Raw genomic sequence first — 20,542 nt, forward strand, 5'->3', positions numbered from 1 at the left:
CTGCCTCTGCCTCCCGAGTAAATAAAAGGCCTGCGGCCCCTCCCCCTCCCAGCTGCAGCAAATGATCTTAACCCCTGAGCTACTGTTTACATGACGAACTTTCTATTCTTAACCCTTCAATCCTTTCTCACTCTGTTACTTGTTTTAGTTTACTGATGGTCACAGCTTTGCATACTGGAGTGACATTTGATGCATTGTCCTGTGTCTGAACTGATAGGTTTGCCAGTTACAGTTAGGTTTAGCTAATTGGTTTTTAAAAATGAGGTCTTATGCAAAACATATGGTTATTGTTCGTTCCTGTCTAGACAATCAAGTAGTTTGGCTTTATCTGTGTAATTATGAGAACTCCAGATTCCATCTCTCGTTGTGTTCTGACATCTTTGCTGTTTCACTTCATGATTCAAGAGGGCTGTTTGCATGTCAGCAACCAACCTGCAGTATAACCAGTAGGCAAAAGGAAATGGGAGAAAAGAGTTTCTTTACAGGTACTTCTCCCAGATGTTGCACGCAGAACATGTGAATAATTTAATTGACCAGAACATGTAAGCCATATGGCAGCAGAATCTGAAAATGTCTCCTCTGGCTGCCTGGAAGAGTCTGCTTCTTAAAGAAAGGGGAATGGATGTTTGGCATCTCCTCTGCCACAATAATAATAGGAATTTCATGGTTCTGATTGAATTGATTTAGGTTATATACATATTCCAAAGATTTAGCATGTGAATGAGTAAGCACTGTTTTTAAGTAGGGAAGACTCCCATTGAGAGTGCCACCCACTTATTTGTGGTAAACATTTGCCCGGGACGTGGCCACCACTGCACTTTAGCCCACTGCTCTTTTATTCTTGTAATAGCAGCAACTTCTCTGTGTACCTGGTTTACTTTTATAGTTTGCCTTTTCTAACTGATTTCTTTTTAGCTCTGTAGGGGATAAAAGGATAAAGTGAAGGCTCGCTTGTCTCTGTGCAGACCTAAGTCAGTGGTGGCCACTGTGCTCGTGCTGCACAGGACTGGTTAGATCAGATATAAAGCTCTCTTCTGGAAAGCTGTCAGCCTTTTAATTATTTCAGTAGTGAATGGAATCTCACATTTTATTTTTATGCTTTGTTCTAATATGAACCACTGTTGCTGTTTTAAAATTATAGTTCTCAATTTTGAACCATATGGACTATCGTTTTCTTCATCTGGCTTCACTGGACGACAGTCTCCGGCTGGCATTTCCCTGGGCTCTGATATATCTGGAAACAGTGCCGAGACAGGGTTGAAAGAGTAAGTTTCTTCGTAAAGTTGAGAACTTGGCATGCTTACCTCCCTCCAGCATCCTGCCTGCTTCCTGCCTCTGTGTGTGTCCTCATAATTATTATTTGCTCGTTTTAGGAATTCCTCGGAGAAGTTTCATTTTCAAATAATGCAAAAGTAAAGCCATATTTGTGACTATGTGCTTAATATTATTGAAAGGTTTCTAAGAACTATATTCTATATGAGATTTTTTTTTACTTGCTCCTAGTTATTGGTTTCAAGTTTCTGATACTATATACTATGTCCTTAAGCTTAAAGACCTTATCTGCCTTCCAAGACAAAATAAGCCATGGGTAAGATTTGCACATAGATCAGGAGAGATGGCCCAGCAGTTAAAAGCCTGCATTGTTCTTACAGAAAATAAGTTGTCACAGCAAGTTCACAACTGCCTGTAACTCTAGCTCAGATGCCCTCTTCTGGCCTCTGTAAGCACCCACATGCATGTGCTCATACATGAAGACACACATACACATTAATTTAAAAAAAAAAAAAGATTTGCGCATAATGCATGTTACTGCCACATATGATAAAATTTTAAGAAGCACATTGGAACTTTTGTTACCAGATAAGTTTTGAGCATATTCATCATTCCTTATTATTTGTGCAATTTTTCTGGCAAATAACTTCTAGTCATCTTAGTAGAGCTGTGACAGATACAGAGATGAACATGAAATAAGGTCATGTCCAGCTTTAAGACATTTTTTTTAATCAGTGATCAATGTGGGAAGGCCTAACTCATGGTGGGTGGTGCGTTCCCTGGGCTGGTGGTCCTGAGTTCTTTAAGGAAGCAGACTGAGCAAGACAGTAAGCAGTACTCTCCATGACCTCTGCATCAGTTCCTGCCCTGATTTCCTTTGATGATGAATAGCAATGTGGAAGTGTAAGCCACATAAACCTGTGCTTCCCAAGTTGTTTTTTGGTCATGGCCTGACATTGTCTGAGGAAGCTCTGTTCTTTGTTCAGAATATTTTCAGAGGCTCTGGGGAGAGAACTTAACACTTGCTATTGCAAGCATGAGAACCTTGGTTCAAATTCCAGCACCCATATGAAATGGCTGTAATCCCAGTATTGGGTGGTGAAGACAGATTCTGGGAGCTTGCTGGTTAACCAGCAGTCCTAATTAGGGGTTTTGTTTTGGTTTGGTTTGGTTTTTTTGTTTTGTTTTGTTTTTCGAGACAGGGTTCCTCTGTGTAGCCCTGGCTGTCCTGGAACTCACTTTGTAGACCAGGCTGGCCTCAAACTCAGAAATCCGCCTGCCTCTGCCTCCAGACTAATTAGGGTTTCTTATTGCTTTCATGAAAGACCATGACCAAAAAACAACTTAGGAAGCACAGGGTTTATGTTTAAAATTTGTTAATCTTTCAATTTAAGGTGGCAATAAAATTTCCCAGAAATGATATAGATATGATGAATGATATGGTGTATAAAATGGCAGGAGTTATAATTCTGTTTTTTTGTTTTGTTTTGTTTTGTTTTTTAAATCCATTTCCCTCCCTGGTCTAACATCCTTAATTTCTTTCCTAGACATTTAATTTTGGCATTCCAGGTGTGGTTGGTGGGTTTGTGATGGTAGAGGAGACGGCCATTAAGGAGCTTACACAGAACAAAGCAACAAACAGACGCAAAGACTGTCCAGACCCAGGGAGAAGGCTGTCCAGTGGGCAGTGTTCAGGGTGATGTGAGGGGCTGACCTTATAGATTTTGTGTTGTTTTGTGTCTGTTGTATGTGTTTTATTATTTAGAAACAGAACATGAGAGACTAGTTGAGGTGTTGCACTTTTAAATACACAGTTCTGCAGAAAGGGGTACCAGCATAGGGAAAGGGCAAAAATGGCTGGTGCACTAATTTGATACGAGACAGTGATTTTAAACTTCCTGATAGAGAGGGCCTGGAGAGATGGCTCAGCAGTTAAGAGCACCGGCTGCTCTTCCAGAGGTCCTGATCAATTCCCAGCATCCACATAGCAGTTCATAACCATCTATGGGATCCACTGCCCTCTTCTGGTGTTCAGATATACATTCAAACAAAACATTGATATACATAAAATACTTTTTTTAATTTAAAGAAAAAGTCCCAAATGAGAGAAATCCCTATATTTCCATAGGCTGGAATTTGCCCCCTTCTCGAATTCTCCATCTCATTGTTTTAGGGCACTAAGCCTACAGTGGGCTCAGTCACATAGCTTGGAACTTTCCACCTCTAGAGTTCTGATCCAAGCAGGGACAGCCGCTAGCTAGAGGAGAGAGAGTGCTAGTCCTCCTGCTGACCTGTAACTTAGTGCTGAGTGCATGTGGTACTGCAAATGGACCATAATGATTTATTTTTATAGTGAATAGCTTTCCAGATAAGACTGCTGCTCCTCTTCTACAGCCCCTGGTAAGCTGACAATAAAGTCAAGCCCAATTTAGAATTTCTTTCTTACAAGTTCATCGTTAAACATTACTTTACGAGTACACCATTAATCTTGTGAAGATTTCTTGCCTAGGATTTACGCGTGTGTCTTCATGGTCTGACTTACAGTAATACAAAAGCACAGTTTAGAAAATTATGGATTATTGCAATGCCTTCCAAATCCAGACAAAGATGACTTATATAGAAAGCAACGTTTACCGACTTTTTCCATATATGTGAGGTGGCCTAATGTTGCTGCTGTGTGCTATTTTTTTTTTTAGGCTGTTGACTGAAACATGACAAACTTACACTGATAATAGGTGTGTAATTAAATGAAATAATTGAGAAAAAATCTGTAGACTCCTGTGGCCTCTTCCCATTTGCCTGTGAAATACATTCTGCAATGGCACAGAGTATGCAGAATTTTTAGGAGTACCCTTTGCAGCCATACCTGTGGGAAGAAGTATCAAAGAACACATCTGGGAAAATGAAGAAGAGATAAAGTCATGTCAGTGACCTTGAGAGTTACATAAACTGGGCTAAAAGGAGTGGCCAGGACTTTATACTGTGTGTGTGCACATGGATGGTATACGTGAATGTGTGTGTATGCATGTCTACGGGTGCACATGTGTGCAGGTGCACTGTGGAGACCTGAGTCTGACTTTGGGTGTCCTTCTAGATTGCCTTTGTCTGTATTTTCTTACCTCAAGTTCAGTTGGCCAGGTTCCATAGCCTTCTCTATCCAGGGTTTCTCTGACTCTGCCTTTCCTATCTGGTATCTCAGCACCTACTTTGCTGTTTGTGTGGGCTCTGAGAGTCCTCGTGCTTGCACTGCAAACACCATCTGCTGAGCCCTCTCCCCAGCCCAGGCCTTGTCCTGGTTCTCAGTCACTGAGTGGGCTGCACTGTAAGCAGCTTGATTCTTGGTGAGTTCTGAGATGAGCTCTGCCTGGCTAAGGTTTCCCACAACTTAGTCTAGATGGGGCAGCCTAGCACGTGCTTCCTTTTTTTTTTTTTTTTTTAAGACAGACTGGTAATAAAAGTTTGCTTTATTTTTTGTGAAGTCAAGTGCTAGCTTTTAAGTACAGTTAGATTTTGCTTTCCTTCTTTTCGAATGTTATCAGAATAGTTAGCATCACCTTATCGGTAATCAAATACACTAGGTTCCAATGTTTCTGTCCACCTCTAGAATGTTCAGGTGACCAGGAACTCTCTTACTGGATTCCTTTAGATTTGAGTTCTTGGTTATATCTCCAAATCCGAAACAGCTGAGAGGCTCCTGCTGACCCCACAAAGAAATTAACAGCGAACAAACTCCAATTTTTTGGTATAATTACAAGTGAGTATCTGGACCAAATAAAACCTGTAGCCATCAGCACAGTGGACTGAGCTGTGCTGAATTTCTCTGCAGGTCTGGCCATGTCAGCTAGTCCAGCACACACCAATCCCCATTTCATTATTGGAGCCCAGAAAAAAACTGTTCTGGGGCCTGCCAGGTGGTTGGCCTCAATTTCATTGGCAGCAACAACTCCACTTTATCCATGAGTCGGTGGTAAGTGGCCCGCAGGCCTCGCCGGCAGCTGCCATCCCTGCAGCCTAGGGATCGACAGCAGCAGGGTGGGAGCACCGCTGTGTTGCTGTGTCCGCATTCCTGGCTGACAACGAGGGCAGCTGGGGCGTCCGCCTCTGCCCTAGGGCGCCCTTCCCTGGCTCTACGTGCTTGCCTTTAAAGAATAAAACACCCTAAACTAAAGTTGAATCTTAAATTTTTGTACATTTTAAAAGAAATCTTTTGATGTAAGTAGACATGTAGGTAGTGTCCTTGGTGCCTCAGGAGTCAGAAAGAGAGTTTTTAGTTTAGAGCCATTCTCATCTTTTTTAACTTAACTCAAATAATTACATGAAATTAAATGATCTACAAATTTTAACCAAATCTGGAATCTTGGTGCTTTATTTTACCAGGGAGAAAGAGGAAGTCGGCTCATAAATTTTAAAATAAATTTTAAAAATCTAGGTTTCCTTCTGGCCTATAAAATGAACATGAAAGCTAGTCTTTTTGTTTGAACAGATGGTTTCTCTATGTAGCCCTGGCTGTCCTGGAGCTCACTCTGTAGACCAGGCTGGCCTCGAACTTGGAGTGCTGGGATCAAAAGTGCGCACGGCTGCGGCCCAGCATGAAAGCTGGTGTTTGAAAGGCATAATGTGAGAGCTGGAGGATGGCTTAGCAGTTAAGAACACTGGTTGCTCTTCCAGAAGCCCTGGGTTCAATTCCCCACACTCAATATAGGAGCTCACAACTGTCTGTGGCTCCAGTTCCAGAGGATCTGATACATTCACAGACACACACACAGGCAAAACAGCAATGCACATAAATAAACCTTTAAAAATACAAACTGAAAGGCATAATGTGTTTTGAAGAAAAAAAAATGCATCAAGGATCTAACTCTTCAGCATCATCCAAACTGGGCTGCTTTTCTTAATCTCCTTAGGACAAGCAGTTTGAAGATGGAAGGTATAAAGAAATTATGGGGTAAAGAGGGCTATCTCCCCAAGAAGGAGAGTGGAACTGGTGATAAACCGGAAGCCTCACATGTTCCTGCAGAGGGTGCAACAATGGAGAATGTAGACCAAGCCACGACCAGAAAGGACCAAGCTCAAGGCCATACCCCTTCTACAGAGGAGAAAGAAAAGCAGCTGTTGGCATCATCGCTGTTTGTTGGACTAGGACCAGAAAATACAGTCGATTTGGTAAGTTACCTATTACATTCCTGAAAGAATGCCTGTCCCATCCGCTGGTACCAAGAACTGAAGTTCATCTGTGCATGGTGGGAAATGCCTCCTCTAGCTCTCACAGCAGCATCTTCCAGCTGTAGGACTGTTGCTAACGTGGTAATGTACCACCAAGGGGACATGTCCTGTAAGTAAGTTTTTTCTCAAAAGTCCAATCTGCTAGCGGAAGGCACAGGACCCACATAAATGAACAAGAATGATCAGGGTGGATGGGGGAGTTCTCTGAGGGCAAGGGGCTTGATTGAAGGTTGTCAGTAATAGTAGCTTATCTGTGTGCTTTGTTTGCATAGTCTCCCCGACTGTTCTTTAGTAACATCAGTGGTGGCAAATTGGGCAGGCATCACTAGCTACGGAATTCTTCCCATCATATTTAATGGTCAGCATTTAGTTTTTGAAGTTAAACCAATTTTTCTTCTCTGCTTACTAGCATAGACCTCGAAATCACAATTTTTAGATTATTAAAACTGGGCTGGCCAGGCGTGGTGGCACACGCCTTTAATCCCAGCACTCGGGAGGCAGAGGCAGGCAGATTTCTGAGTTCGAGGCCAGCCTGGTCTACAGAGTGAGTTCCAGGACAGCCAGGGCTACACAGAGAAACCTTGTCTCGAAAAACCAAAAAAAAAAAAACGGGCTGGAGATGGCTCAGTGGTTAAGAGTATTGACTGCTCTTCCAGAGGTCCTGAGTTCAAATCCCAGCAACCATATGGTGGATCACAACCATTTGTAATAAGATCTGATGCCCTCTTCTGATTTGTGTGAAGGCAGCTATAATATACTTATATATAATAAATAAATCTTTAAAAAATTATTAAAACGTCTTTGAAGTCAAGGGTAACTTGGGATTCTATAAAATACAGCTCGGGAAACAAAACCATAGCTGGCTTGTCTAATCCTGCGATGTACTATTTAGAAACCAAACATTTTTCAGAACTATTGCAGTTGAGTTTTGACCTTTTTTTTAGGTTTGTAAATCAAAAGTAAGATTTAGCTGATAGCTTTAAGTTACATGGCTGTCAGAATTGTAGGGTTTACACCTTTTCATCTGAGATTTACTAATTTTGATTTGCAGATTCTTACTGTTACTATAGTATTCATTTAAAATTATTATTATATTTTGTTTTTGCAGTTGGGAAAAGCAGATGTTGTGTCTCACAAGTTCAGGAGGAAATCAAAACTCAAGGTAGCCCAAAGCGACAAGACACCCGGCGCTCCTCCTGCTCCCTGCTCCGCCCTCAGCCCTGGCTCAGACGTGGCTGGTGGGGATGAGGACCGTCTGAGTGCTGTGCATAGACGGGACGGGGAACTCAGTTCAGAGCTTTTGCATTCTGGGTCTCTCTCGGAGCCGCCCTCAGCTGAGAAGCTCCTGAGTGTCAGCTTGCCTGTGCCTTCTTTGTTTGCTGATAACAACATGGAAGTCTTTAATCCCCCTTCATCCTCTGCAACTTCAACTGTCAAGGAAGAAACTCCTGAGTGCAGGCATTCAGGTCTCGTGGAAATCTGTAGTAATGAAGCCGTGTCTGTGTCTTCTTACAAAGTCTGGAGGGATGATTGTTTATTGGTGATCTGGGCAGTCACTAGTAAAGCTGACTCAGAGCTCACAGATGCTCAGTTAGAAATTTTTCCTGTGGAAAATTTCAAGGTAAGACAACATATAAGAGATCATGTTTTAATTAAATAATGCTTACGTAGTGTTTCTGCTTTTGTCTCCAGTGCCTTGTGATTTTGTTCCATATCCTCCTGTCTTCCTTAAAAACAGGACTCAGGATACATTACTCTAGAGAAACAAAGGAAGCCCAATAATATCGTATTTGCAAAGGCCATAGATACTATGTAAAATGAGTGTCTATAGTGTATAATAAAGGTTGTAGGTGCCACACAGGCACTCCTAGTTATCTGTTTTAGTAAATTTTTGCTAGTGGTTTTCATAATGAGGTTTGTTAACTCCCACATTCATGTGCTTTAGTGCTTCTCCTCAGGAGAAGATCACTGTCCACATAACAGTTTATTGATGCTTTCTTCAATATGTTTGTCACTTTCATTTACAGATCATTGAGCAACCTGAATGCTCTTCTCCTGTGATAGAAACAGAACGCACCAAATCCTTTCAATACGGTGTGCAGATGGAAAGCCCTTGTATAGAGGGGACTCTCTCTGGTATTATAAAGTATCAAATGATGGATATGCATTCTGTTCAACTGGAGTTTTCCATGAACTTACCATTATTAGATTTTATTAGGTAAATATTTTCTAACTTTTTTTCTAGCTAGAGACACCATGCTGGCTATTAGGGAGTATAAAAATTACATAATAGTTTGGGCTGGAGAGATGACTTATTGGCTGAGAAGGCTTTCAGAGGACTAGAGTTTGGTTCCTAGCACCTGTATCTGGTGGCTCACAACTGCTTGTAACTCCAGCTCTGGAGGACTCAGTACCACTCTGGCCTCTGTGGGGTACTTGTGTGCACATGCACATAGTCACACACACACACAATTACACATAAGTATTTTTAAAACCTTGTATTCTTACAAGCCAAGCATGCTAGCTCATGCTTTTAATCCCAGTAGTCAGGAGCCTGAGTCAGGCTCAGATTGCCATCTGTTCAAACATTACTAGCCTACAGAGTGAGTTCTAGCTAAGCCTTTGCTACAATGTAAATCTTAACTCTCTTCCACTCTTATTTCATAATTTGAAGATGCACAATATATATGCAACATAATTTTGTGCATTGTAATCAATTCTTTTGTATCTTTAAATGTAGAGTTTTTAAAAACTATTCAATCAATGCATACTTATCAGAAATTCAAATGTTATAAAAATGAAACTAGAATATGAAAGTTGCCTATAATCCACCCCTAGGTAGTCCTGACATTATACAACATAAAACTATTTATGTGTGTGTGTATGTGTGTGTGTATGTGTGTGTATGTGTGTGTGTGTATTGTCAACATAGTCATAAGTTCTTTGGTTAATTTTTAAAAAATTCTTTATATTCATTCTCTTGTACATTGCTTTGACAGAAATTTCATTATTCCCCAAATCCAAAGTACACATGATAGAATAGTTTATATTTGAGAATTTATGCAGTTATTTGGTAAAATCCTGCTGGAGCAATTAATACCTAAAAAAAAAAAAAAAAATTGGGGGGGGGGGGGGGGGGAGGGGCTCAGTGGTTAAGAGCATTGACTGCTCTTCTAGAGGTCCTGAGTTCAATTCCCAGCAACCACACGGTGGCTCGCAACCATCTGTAGTTGGATCTGATGCCTTCTTCTGGTGTGTGTGAAGATAGCTACAATGTACTCATTTAAAAAAAAAAGATTCATTAAAAAATACTAAAATTGTAATAAACAAAAAAATAAGCAAAATTGGATGGGTTATTAAAAGGGAAAGTGCAGTGTAAATCTTTTGTTGTCAGTAACATCATCAGGTTGGAAGATAACACTCGCCATTCTAAGCATATCTGTTTTAGAAGCATAAATCTCTTGCGACCCAGGCTTACAATGTATAATATATATGTATTATATATGTAATATATATTCGTTTCCATGAGTCATGTGAAATGTTTTTGTTCAGTATCATTGTACTCTTAACAACATAGACTAATTTTTAAAACTTTTTCAGACCATTAAAGATCTCAACTGAAGACTTTGGCAAACTCTGGTTGTCCTTTGCAAATGATGTGAAGCAAACTATAAAAATATCAGAGCCTGGAGTTGCTCTGGCTTCTGTCCTAACAGAGCTGCAGCACAACCTGAGATTTCGTGTGATTGACGTCATAGGTGTGTAGAATAAGGAAAAGGCAGCCCCATGTGAATATAAATTTTTTTTTCCTGAGTGTCATACTTCTTAGAGATTCTTATCATGAGTATCTTTAAAATAGGTGTGTTTCCAGACTGTATAAAGGAGTATTTGATTGAAAAGTTCACAGTATATAATTAACTATCATTTAGCCTTTCTTTTTCTCTTTAACGCTTTAAACATTTCTCCATTTGTGTAGAGTAGGCTTCAAATTCAATCACAAAGTGATTGATTATTCTCAAAATTGTCATATCTCTGGTGCATCAAAAGACACTGTACTAATATTTTATACCTGAGAATTTGGCTTAAAAAAATGATGGCATTTAAGAACAATATTCTCTATCTTTGCAAGGCACCTCTGTTTCAGATTTTTAAGAAAATTAATCATATCTCTTAGTTTGCCTATAAAGCAATAGATTTCTATATGGCTTTTTTCTTGTAACCTGAATTTTGGTTGACCTTAACCATTCTGACTGGAATAGAATAAAATTGTAAAGTTGTTTTAGTTTGCATATTAAAGTAATTTAATATGCATATTAAATAATTTGCATTTATGAGAACTAAATATAGTCCTCATAAATTCAAGTTTATTTGTTCAAGTGTATTTCCTATTTTCTTCTCTGTCAGATTTAGGGTACCAGGTCTTGTGCCAAAATCCCTGATGCATTGGAATTGAGTTTTGTGCAAGGTTTGTGGTGAGGATCTAGTTTTATTCTTTTACTTGTAGCTGGTCAAGGTGTGCTTCACTAGCACCACCTTTTAAACATGCTGTAGTTTTTCCAGTGTGTACTTTTGGCTTCTTTATCAAAACTCAGGGAACTGTTGGAGAATGGGCTTATTTCTGGGTCCTCAATTCTATTTTATGGCTGTGTCTGTTTATATGGCATGCTGTTGGTGAGAGTGGAGTGCTCAAGTCTCTTTGTTGGGGTTAATCTATGGTTTTAGATTTAGTAGTTCTTTTATGAAATGGAATGTACCTGTGTTTGGTGAATATATGTTTAGGATTGTGATGTCCTCTTGATGGGTTGTTCCCTTAATGGATATGAAGAGATTCTTATTACTTCTGACCAGTTATTATGCTTTTAGTATATGTTATGCTGTTAGTATACTACTGTATGACATTATTATTATACATCATATTATTACTGTAGTATACTGTTAGCCTATTAACTAAGTACTTGAGACACTTCTACTTTTTGTCTGATATGGACAGTGCTGCTGTGTACGTGAGTGTGGGAATACCTATTGATATTCTTGCTCTCATCTTAGATTAAAGGCATTCACCACCACTCCAGTACCTTTTCAAGTGTTTGTTGTTTGTTGTTGTTTGTTGAATATATAGAATAGTCTTCCAACTAAGAGTGAAGTGCTCTCTCGAAGGTGCTTGTCTGGTGACTGATGACAAACATCTTTTCCCGGGCTTGTGGCCCGTTTGTAGATGTCTGTGGAGGATTGTCTGTTGAAGTCCATTTTTAAAAGTAATTTCTCCTTTTTGTTGTGTTGCAGGCAATGAAGGACTGTTGGCCTGTAAGCTGCTCCCATCCACCCCCTGTGTCCTGCACTGCCGAGTACATGCTGACGCGGTAGCTCTGTGGTTCCGATCCTCTAGCTCTGTTCTTTCAGACTATTTATCATGTCACTGTCAAAAAGTGATGCAGACATCCTAGCAAAGTTGTGTTAAATTTTACCTTTTCCACATAAATGGTTTACATCTATAACCTTACCAAAGTAAAAAGCACTTGTGGTACTTGTGATGGAGGTGGGGGCTGTAAGTTTTGGTTTATGTGGTTTCTTCTTGAGTCCTGCTAAGAATGATCCCCAAGAAACTGTGTCATTTTTTACTCAGGATTGTACAGTATATTTGCCCCCCCCCCCCACCAATGACCTAAGCTAATATTATAAAATGTTAATGATTTTATGTCACTTAATGTGGAGGGACTGAAAATATTTATTTTGTTATAAATGTTTTATAGCAGGTTTATTCTAGCATTAACTGATTTCTAATAAGGCTGAGACTCAGTTCTCTGCTTTGGTGCAGGGAACACAGAGACTGATCATCACCTGAATCACACTTGGCTTTGGAGTGCAGAATTTGCTGTAAGGAAAATCTGTGCTCTCGGCTCTGCTTTGCACAGGTCAGGGTTAAGCTGAGGTGGCCTAACATACACTAACCATTGTACAAGACCATGGCATGCTGGCTGTTAGGCAAACACAATCTCTGGTTTTTACTTTTTAACTTGTTACACTTCATTTTCAGTAATTTGACCATAAAGTATATCTGTTTGCTATTAGATCCTTTTTGCAGTTAAAATTTGTGAACATAGTATAAATGGCCAATTGATTTTTTTTTCTGGTCCTTAAATCTACTAGTATTAAGTGGATGTTACTGAGTGGTGACTATGTAAATATATCCTACAAATACTTCGGCAAAATATATCATTTAAATGTTATATTTATGCTTATAGGCCCTCTGTTAGTAAAAGAAGAGATTATGCCTTGTATGTGTGATGGGCCAAAATCTTGAGATTGTATATTAACTGAAATAGTATTTTATAAAAACTAATGGTGCTGTGGGAAATATTAATTTTACCCTTTTTGGTACTTCACCATTGAAACTATTCAGGTAATACAACTTAAGTTATTCTTAGTGGTCAGGCACTCTGGTTTTACATTATCTCACCAATACTTGCTGTAAAGATGCTGAGGAGGAGGCCAGGTAGTGGTGGTGGTGAGGATGCACGCCTTTAATCCCAGCACTTGGGAGGCAGAGGCAGGCGGATTTCTGAGTTCAAGGCCAGCCTGGTTTACAGAGTGAGTTCCAGGACAGCCAGGGCTATACAGAGAAATCCTGTCTCGGAAAAAAAAAAAAAAAAAAAAAAAAGACTCTACAGAGCTGTCATCCATAGTTAGAACAAGACAAAAAGTCATATTTTTTGTATTTCTTAAGTTAACTTTTAGGATATTCATTCATAAATGTAGCATTTTGTTAACGTCACTCTTAAATACATGCAGTTAAGCCTTGCTGAAAGAGGAGGGTGACTGGAATGTCCTGCACTTTGGGTTTCTCCCTTCAGAAGAAGGAAGACTGGATGCATCAGAGCCTCGGCACTGTCGGGATAGAGGGTTTGGAAGCAGCTGCTCCATTAGCTTCCTCTTCCTCTTTACGTTGCCATTCCCAGCCTTCCCTGCTCCTCACCCAGACTTGCCCTGACTTTATCAAGCAGTGCAGCCTCGTGGTGTAGGATGGGCTCCTTTGTGTATTTTTCCAGGCGTTTCTGTGGTCACTGAGGTTGGTCAGTTGTGGAGCAGGGAGAGTAAGGTATGTAGAATCACAGACAGCCGTCCCAAGGACCATGGTTGTAGCTTTCTGCTGCTTTGTTATAAGGGATGGTTATGAGAGGACTCGACTGGCCTGTCTAACAGCACACGTGTAAACAGTAGGTTTGGGGTTGAGGCATGACTTCAGATCTGCCAAAGAGAACATAGTGTCATTTTTGTTCTTTCTGAACTCACTAATTAGATAAAATGTAGAGTAACAGGGTTTCTACAGAAATGTTTAATACAATGTTTACAATGTTTATGATTTTAATAAACTAATAATAATAGAAAAGAGTAGATATTTTAAAACTTTGGCCCAGTACATATTCTATCTAAACTCACTGCATTATATTCTGAATCAGGCATCGTCAACCTTTTTGATCACAAAATAGGGAGAATTTTAGGTCTAGTTCTTGCGTGGGGCCATCCACAACATCTAGTCTTTTTACTTTATAATCAGCCAATGAGGGTAGCGCTTGGGGGAAGAATGGCTGTGTGCTGTGTGCTGGGCAGCATTACCAAGGATGGAGGGCAGCAGAGCCAGGCTGGGGACAGATAAAGGAGGACAGGAAGACCATGAGAGCAGCGGAAAGGAGGTGGCCAGGCTCCTAGAAGTCACCCAGGCGCTCAGCAGAAGAGCGGCCACTCGGGGTATGAGAGGAGCCTGTCTTACCCTTCCCTACAGAGAAGCTGTGGGAGGAGCTGAGCAGTCTGAGAGCCAGTGTACAGGTGTGCCCAGCGCAGCATGTGCTCTGCAGGGAGTGTTAGCTGACGTGCTAAGCTCTTCCAAATTGACTTATAAAAGTACAGTATTTTATTTTCATTTAACTGTAGGTTCTTTTATTTTCTATGGCTAAACATGATTGTTGTCACATGGTAAGCCATGAGAAGTGCACTGACCCTATTCATGTGTCTTTGAGCTGTTTTCTTATGTCAAAACTTTAGGAGAGAACAATGCAAGTGAATAGCAACGTAATAAATGATGCATTTTTTTTTTTACTTTGTTTTGGCACTGGACTGTGTAAAATTGAAATTTTTTAATTGAATGTATAATAAAACATCTGTGCTTTTTGGGGTCTGTATGTTCTTTATAATTTAAGTAGATGAAAATTATTTAATCAGTATATAGATAAGCTTCTAAATATATAAATACAACTTACTCAATCTGTATGTTACCGGTATGTATGTTTTTGCATGTGTGTTATATGCACATGTTTGTGTGTGTACATATAATCATGTAAATGTTCATGTTTCAGAGGCCAGAGATCAACATCAGGTTTCTTCTTCGCTATCTTATTAGTTTTTAACTTTTAAAAATATGACTTATTCATACATATGTGCTTGGTGCTAGCAGAGGTCAGAAGAGCCATCGGTTCCCCTGGAACTGGAGTTAAAGAGCAAATGGTTGTGAGCTGCTGTGTGAGTGCAGGAAATTGAACCCAGGTGCTCTGCAGGTTCTACAGCGCAACAAGAGCTCTTAACCACTGAGCTATTTCTTCAGCCCCTAGTCTCGTAGAACTCACTGACTTGAGCTGCCCAGCCCACAGGGAATCTACTCATCCTTCTGCCTCATTCCTAGCCTTTGAGTCAGGGTTTTAGGCACAGGCGAGCGAGCCTTGATCTTTGACTCCCAACTGCTGGGAATACAGGTTTGCACTACCATACCCAACTAATTACTATTATGTTTAAGGTCACTCTGGCAGCTGTATGGGTGGAAGATTACAGGGTGATCAGAAAGGGGCCAGTTCTGACTTCTCAGATGGCAGATGATGGAAACGTTAAGAAGTGGTCTGACTCCAAGTTAGGCTTGTAATTGTGCTCCGTTCCCTCTCTGGAGTGAGGACATTTATCTCACGAGAAACAAAGATGATTTTTCGTCGCCACCAACCCTGTTAGTTTCATCAGTTTTGTCAAGGGATAAAAAGGGGTAAATGTCAGTCGGCTTGGAACAGACGCCAGCCCTAGAGGTCAAAGCGTCCTTCAGATGCCTCCCTCTTCTCCCTTACCCTTGGTACACTTTCCTCGCACAGCACTCTGATTCTCCCCTCAGTGTGTCTACTCCTTCGCCATTTCCAGGGAGAGACCAGGCTGTTCCTGGGAAAATGCTGTTTCCTAGCCCTGAAGACAGGGAATTACAAACACTGGTTTTCTGGAATCTTCGCTCCTTACAGGAACAAGTTTCTGAGTCAGATCAATTATGTTTGAGCCGCAAAACTAAACAAGGTCCCGAATATACCCAGAAAAAAAGCCCCAGTTGCATATGGCGCGAAGGGAGCTGACAAAGTAGCGACACCACACCAAGCAAGTGCAAAAACACAGCAGCTGGTAATTTTCCCCATTCAGCAGCACGGGCTGCGGGAATTTCACAGAATTGCTTGGTCAAGGCCCCGCCCACCAGCTGGACAGCCAATCGAATCCTAGCAGCGCTCTGCCCGTAGCTGCTGGGACGCTGCAATTTGGGCGCGCTGACGCGGAAGCTCGTGAGCCGCTGGTAAGGTGAGCTCCGGCCGGGAGGGGCACGGGGCTCCGGCCGGGAGGGGCACGGGCCTGGGCGCGTGACCCTGAGGTCCTGAGGCGGGAGGCCAACGCCGACAGGGCCCGCGTGCCCGCCGCTCTTTCGAGACCCCGGAGCGCCCTGGCCGCCAGCTTCTCTTTGCGGAGCCCTTTGCAGGCCGGGCAGCGTGGGGGCTCCTCTCAGGAAGCAGGCGTACCCGAGTAAAGATTGTAAAGAAATTAAATGTCCATCTCGTTTAAAAGTGCTGATGGCTTCCGGCCTTACCTAGATGAGGCTGGTAGGTGTATCGTGCACTGATTGGGGGACCGAGACCCCCACCCCCGGTTTGACAGTGTCATATCCAGAATGAGGACTTTGAACTCTGGAGGTTGAGAGTTTGCGCCAGAAGTGTCTTTTATAATCTCTCCTAGCTGTACTTTATTCTTTGAAAGCTGAAAGAAAGAATGTTGGAAGACCCTGTGAGGGTTGAATTTTAAGTCGCATGCTTATCTGAAGAACTCAGAGATAAGGCTGAGTTTAGGTCCTTCTAAAAACAGAAATTAAAAGGCCAGCGGTGGTGGCGCACACCTTTAGTCTTTAGCACTTGGGAGGCAGAGGCAGGCAGATCTCTGAGTTAAGGCCAACCTGATCTACAGAGTGAGTTCCAGGACAGCCAGAGCTATACAGAGAAACCCATTATGTGCAGTTTTGGATCCAGATATTTTTCTATTTAACATTACATAATTCCAGTTTTGCATCTTACAGCTGTTATGGGTTTGGGGTATATTAGCTAACCTCTTGGTGTATCAGTGTCCTCATTTGTATAAGTGGGGGTAAAGAGTATGCTTGCTTGGTAGGATAGCCATAGCTATGTAAGGCCACAGAATGTTCAACCTAAGATTTTATAAATATTAGCACTCACAGTGCACAAAGCAAACACTGTAGTACTGGAAAGTTCCCCCCATAATTAATGAAGTTTCTATATTACTTCCAAGAATTTCTTAAATTGTTCTTACTGAATAATTTGAGTTCTTACTGAACTAGAGTTCATTTTTATTGTAATAGGTTGTATTAATAAATATACAGATCCCTTTCTTCCATTCTGCATTGCAGAGTAGCACATATTGAAGTCACATGGTAGACAAAGTATTGTCAAGTGGCTTCTTGATGGCTAGAAAACTAAGAAATCTGTGTGGCTAACTATACTTGAACTTTTAGAACTAAGGAACAAATTTTACTGAAACTTAGGATTCAGAGACAAGTATTGTTGCTATTTTGATGTATATAAATTATATACATCTGAATAGCTATTATGTTTTACTTCATAGGTTTTGTTATAAATCAAGGTTGAGGCAGGAGAGTTGCTGAGAGTGTGAGGTCAGCCTAGGCCACAGAGTGTGTTTCATGCCTCCCTGGGCTACAAAGTGAAATCCTTCCTCAGAAACAAAATTCACACACAAATCCTGAAAAATGGAATAAAAGGAAAGGACTGTTGTTGGCCTGCATTGTAGAAAAACGGGCATAGTTGAGGAGATCCATGAGAGAAGGGTGGCAGCCAAGAGTGAACGTCAGCAGACTGCTGTCTCCATGGTGTGTGGACAGTGCTTGGAAGGTGTAGGGGGTCTCAGTACAAGGCTGGGGTATGGCAGAGGAGCCTGAGCCCTCCCATGCCTCTTTCAGGGCTGTAGCAACTGTGGCCAAATGCAGCTTTGTTGATGAACTGTGCAGGTGAGGCATAAGTAATCCTGTCTTCCTTTCTTCACTGTTCAGTGACTCTTAATTGGCCAAACACCATTACCAAAGGAGCCATTGTCTCTGTGTCCCTGCAGTCTGGAGGTTCTCAAAGATAGGCTAAGCATTTGATATCTGTTTGCTTTGTAAAGAGTATAATATTAAGGCTGGAGAGATGGCTGAGCAGTTAAGAGAACTGTCTGCTTTTCCAAAGGACCCAGGTTCAAATCTCAGCACTCACATGTCAGTTCACAACTGTCTGTAATTCCAGTTCCAGGGGACATGACACCCTCACACAGATATACATGGAGGCAGAATACCAATGTAAATAAAAATTTTAAAAAACATTATTTGTGCACGTGTGTGTGTGTTTATGTATGTACATGCCTGAGGGTAACAATATAAGGTGACAAATCCCCTGTAGTTGGAGTTACAGACATCTGTGAATCACCTTACATGGGAGCTGGGAACTGAATTCTGATCCTATGCAAGAACAGAAAATGCTCTTAACTGATGAGCCATCTGTCCAGAACCATGTTGTGTGGCTGCTGTTATTAATGAAAATGTGTAGAGTTTTGGATGTTAGCATATCCTTTAACTGCTGAGCAATCTCCCCAGGTCTTAACTGAAGATCTCTATAAAAATGCAATAATTACGATTTTTAATGTTAGAAGCAAAAGTTAGACCCAAAGATATTTTGCTTGTTTAAAAGTTTTGATTCGGGCTGGTGAGATGGCTCAGTGGGTAAGAGCACCCGACTGTTCTTCCGAAGGTCCAGAGTTCAAATCCCAGCAACCACATGGTGGCTCACAACCATCCGTAACGAGATCTGGCGCCCTCTTCTGGAGTGTCTGAAGATAGCTACAGTGAACTTACATATAATAAATAAATAAATCTTTAAAAAAAAAAAAAAAAGTTTTGATTCTTTTGGTCTCTTGTTTTTGAAAAATTGCTTGGTATGATCAGCAGGTTCTGATTGGTTCAAATGGCTCATGGTTTCCTGTCATTACCAGACCAAGTAGTTGTAGCATAGGGAAGTGGGATCATGACCTGGAACAAGCCTAAGAACTTGGATGGGGGGGCCAGGCACAGTGGGGCACACCTTGAATCCCAGCACTCGAGGGGGAGAGGTAGGCAGATTGGGGCCAGCCTGAACTACAAAGCAAGTTCCAGGATAGTCAGGGCTACACAGAGAAATCCTGTCTCACAAAACAAATACAATAAAATAAAATAAGAACATGAATGGGACCCCAGAATGTCTGGATTTCATTCAAATCAGCTTTAAAATTGAGTTGCATGAAAAAAAATTTAGTTAAATATGGATATACTCTTCTATTTTAAGGTATGATAAATACATTTTAAATATATATTGAGATATCCATTATTCGGTAAGGGTAATGACCAAGCCAGCTCAGTCAGTCAGTGGGGTTACCAGGGAAGGAATGAGGATTGAGAAGAAAAAGACAGTTAGACAACACCGTAACATGACTCGAGTCAGTGCTGAGGCTGAAGTGGGTTTATTTTTTTCCCTGTCTGTGATATTCAGGGACTTATCAAGATGGTCAAGATCTTTAGCCTACTTCCTTGACCTCGCCCAATGTCACATTCCTGCCAAATTTCTTGAGGCTGCACCAAGAGCTCTCCACTGAGTAACTTGATGCATATCACCTCATTTAGTAGATGTACAAATAGATAAATCTAAATTATACATAGAAGAGAAAAGGTGAAAGATTTAAGTCTTATTTCTCATGTAACATGAGGATCTTTTTTTCCATCCACTTACCTGGAAATGACACGATTCCATCCTTCAACTCCACTGTAGAAGGTAGACCCTTTGAAACGAAGATGGAAAGAACAAATGAGCCCTGAATCAGATGAGAGAGGCTGGTATGGAAGACTGGGGAGGTGAGAGGAGCTGGTATGGAAGACTGGGGAGTGGTAGCTATTGCTGGCGAGTTGGATGGCTGAGGTAAGAGCGAAGGCATTATGTCTGTTTTGTATTTCGCACTTAGGCCCCAGAGGCAAGTAGTTTCTTGGCTTTGACTAGTTGAGCCTCAGCCGAGTTTGCATGTACCTATCTGTCCTCCTAGGAACAGAAGAGATGCTAAGAACTCTCAGTTAACCAGACCAAGCCAAACACTTGTAATCGAGTCAAGAGAATTACAAAACAGCATGTCAACTCTAGAGGAGCCATCTAAACAGAGTATCTGTCCTGCTGCAGGATATTTGATCACACTGTAAACCCAGAGAGAGTGTGTTATTTACTGCAAAAACCTGTTTCTAGTTGTGTTGTAGTTCAGCCTTAACACACACCTTTAGTCCAAGAGCTTTCTTCATAAATATTGTAAACAAGATTAAATAAAATCAGCTATAGGTCAAAAGGTAGCACAAGCAACCAAGTGACAGGAAGTGAACATAGAATTTTTTTTAATTAAGTGTTTTCTTCATTTACATTTCCAATGCTATCCCCAAAAGTCCCCCCCTCCCACTCCCCTACCCACCCACTCCCACTTCTTGGCCCTAGTGTCCCCTGTACTGAGGCATATAAAGCTTGCAAGACCAAGGGGCCTCTCTTCCCAATGATGGCCGACTAGGCCATCTTCTGATACATATGCAGCTAGAGACATGAGCTCCAGGGGTACTGGTTAGTTCATATTGTTGTTCCACCTATAGGGTTGCAGATCTCTTTAGCTCCTTGGGTATTTTCTCTAGCTCTTCCATTGAGGG

At 41.2% G+C, this 20,542-nt stretch overlaps 2 protein-coding genes and 1 pseudogene across 6 annotated transcripts in view; 2 read left to right on the forward strand and 1 right to left on the reverse strand.

Moving 5' to 3' along the window:
* Ap4e1 (adaptor related protein complex 4 subunit epsilon 1) overlaps positions 1–14,589 on the forward strand; it is a 60,057-nt gene extending 45,468 nt beyond the window's left edge. Inside the window, exons 16-22 of one of the 3 annotated variants that reach the window (XR_003835930.1) lie at positions 1,142–1,265; positions 6,177–6,435; positions 7,604–8,116; positions 8,523–8,713; positions 10,096–10,253; positions 11,779–12,369; positions 13,285–14,589. Coding sequence is in view for 2 of the 3 variants with exons in the window: in XM_021156538.1 (XP_021012197.1) it covers positions 1,142–1,265; positions 6,177–6,435; positions 7,604–8,116; positions 8,523–8,713; positions 10,096–10,253; positions 11,779–11,939 (1,406 nt within the window). In the remaining variant the exon portion in view is untranslated. Of the gene's footprint in view, positions 1–1,141; positions 1,266–6,176; positions 6,436–7,603; positions 8,117–8,522; positions 8,714–10,095; positions 10,254–11,778 lie in introns of all 3 variants that reach the window. The other 2 variants (XM_021156538.1, XM_029473912.1) reach the window with 2 other exon arrangements.
* On the reverse strand, positions 4,850–6,091 carry LOC110289371 (annotated as a pseudogene).
* Positions 14,590–16,012: 1,423 nt separating the features above from the next.
* Positions 16,013–20,542, forward strand: part of Blvra (biliverdin reductase A) — a 23,977-nt gene continuing 19,447 nt past the window's right edge. Inside the window, exons 1-2 of one of the 3 annotated variants that reach the window (XM_029469253.1) lie at positions 16,036–16,086; positions 19,638–19,784. The gene's annotated coding sequence lies outside the window, so the exon portion shown is untranslated. Of the gene's footprint in view, positions 16,087–19,637; positions 19,785–20,542 lie in introns of all 3 variants that reach the window. The other 2 variants (XM_021155624.1, XM_021155625.2) reach the window with 2 other exon arrangements.

The sequence above is a fragment of the Mus caroli genome, chromosome 2 (assembly GCF_900094665.2).
Source record: "Mus caroli chromosome 2, CAROLI_EIJ_v1.1, whole genome shotgun sequence".
Lineage (NCBI taxonomy): Eukaryota > Metazoa > Chordata > Mammalia > Rodentia > Muridae > Mus > Mus caroli.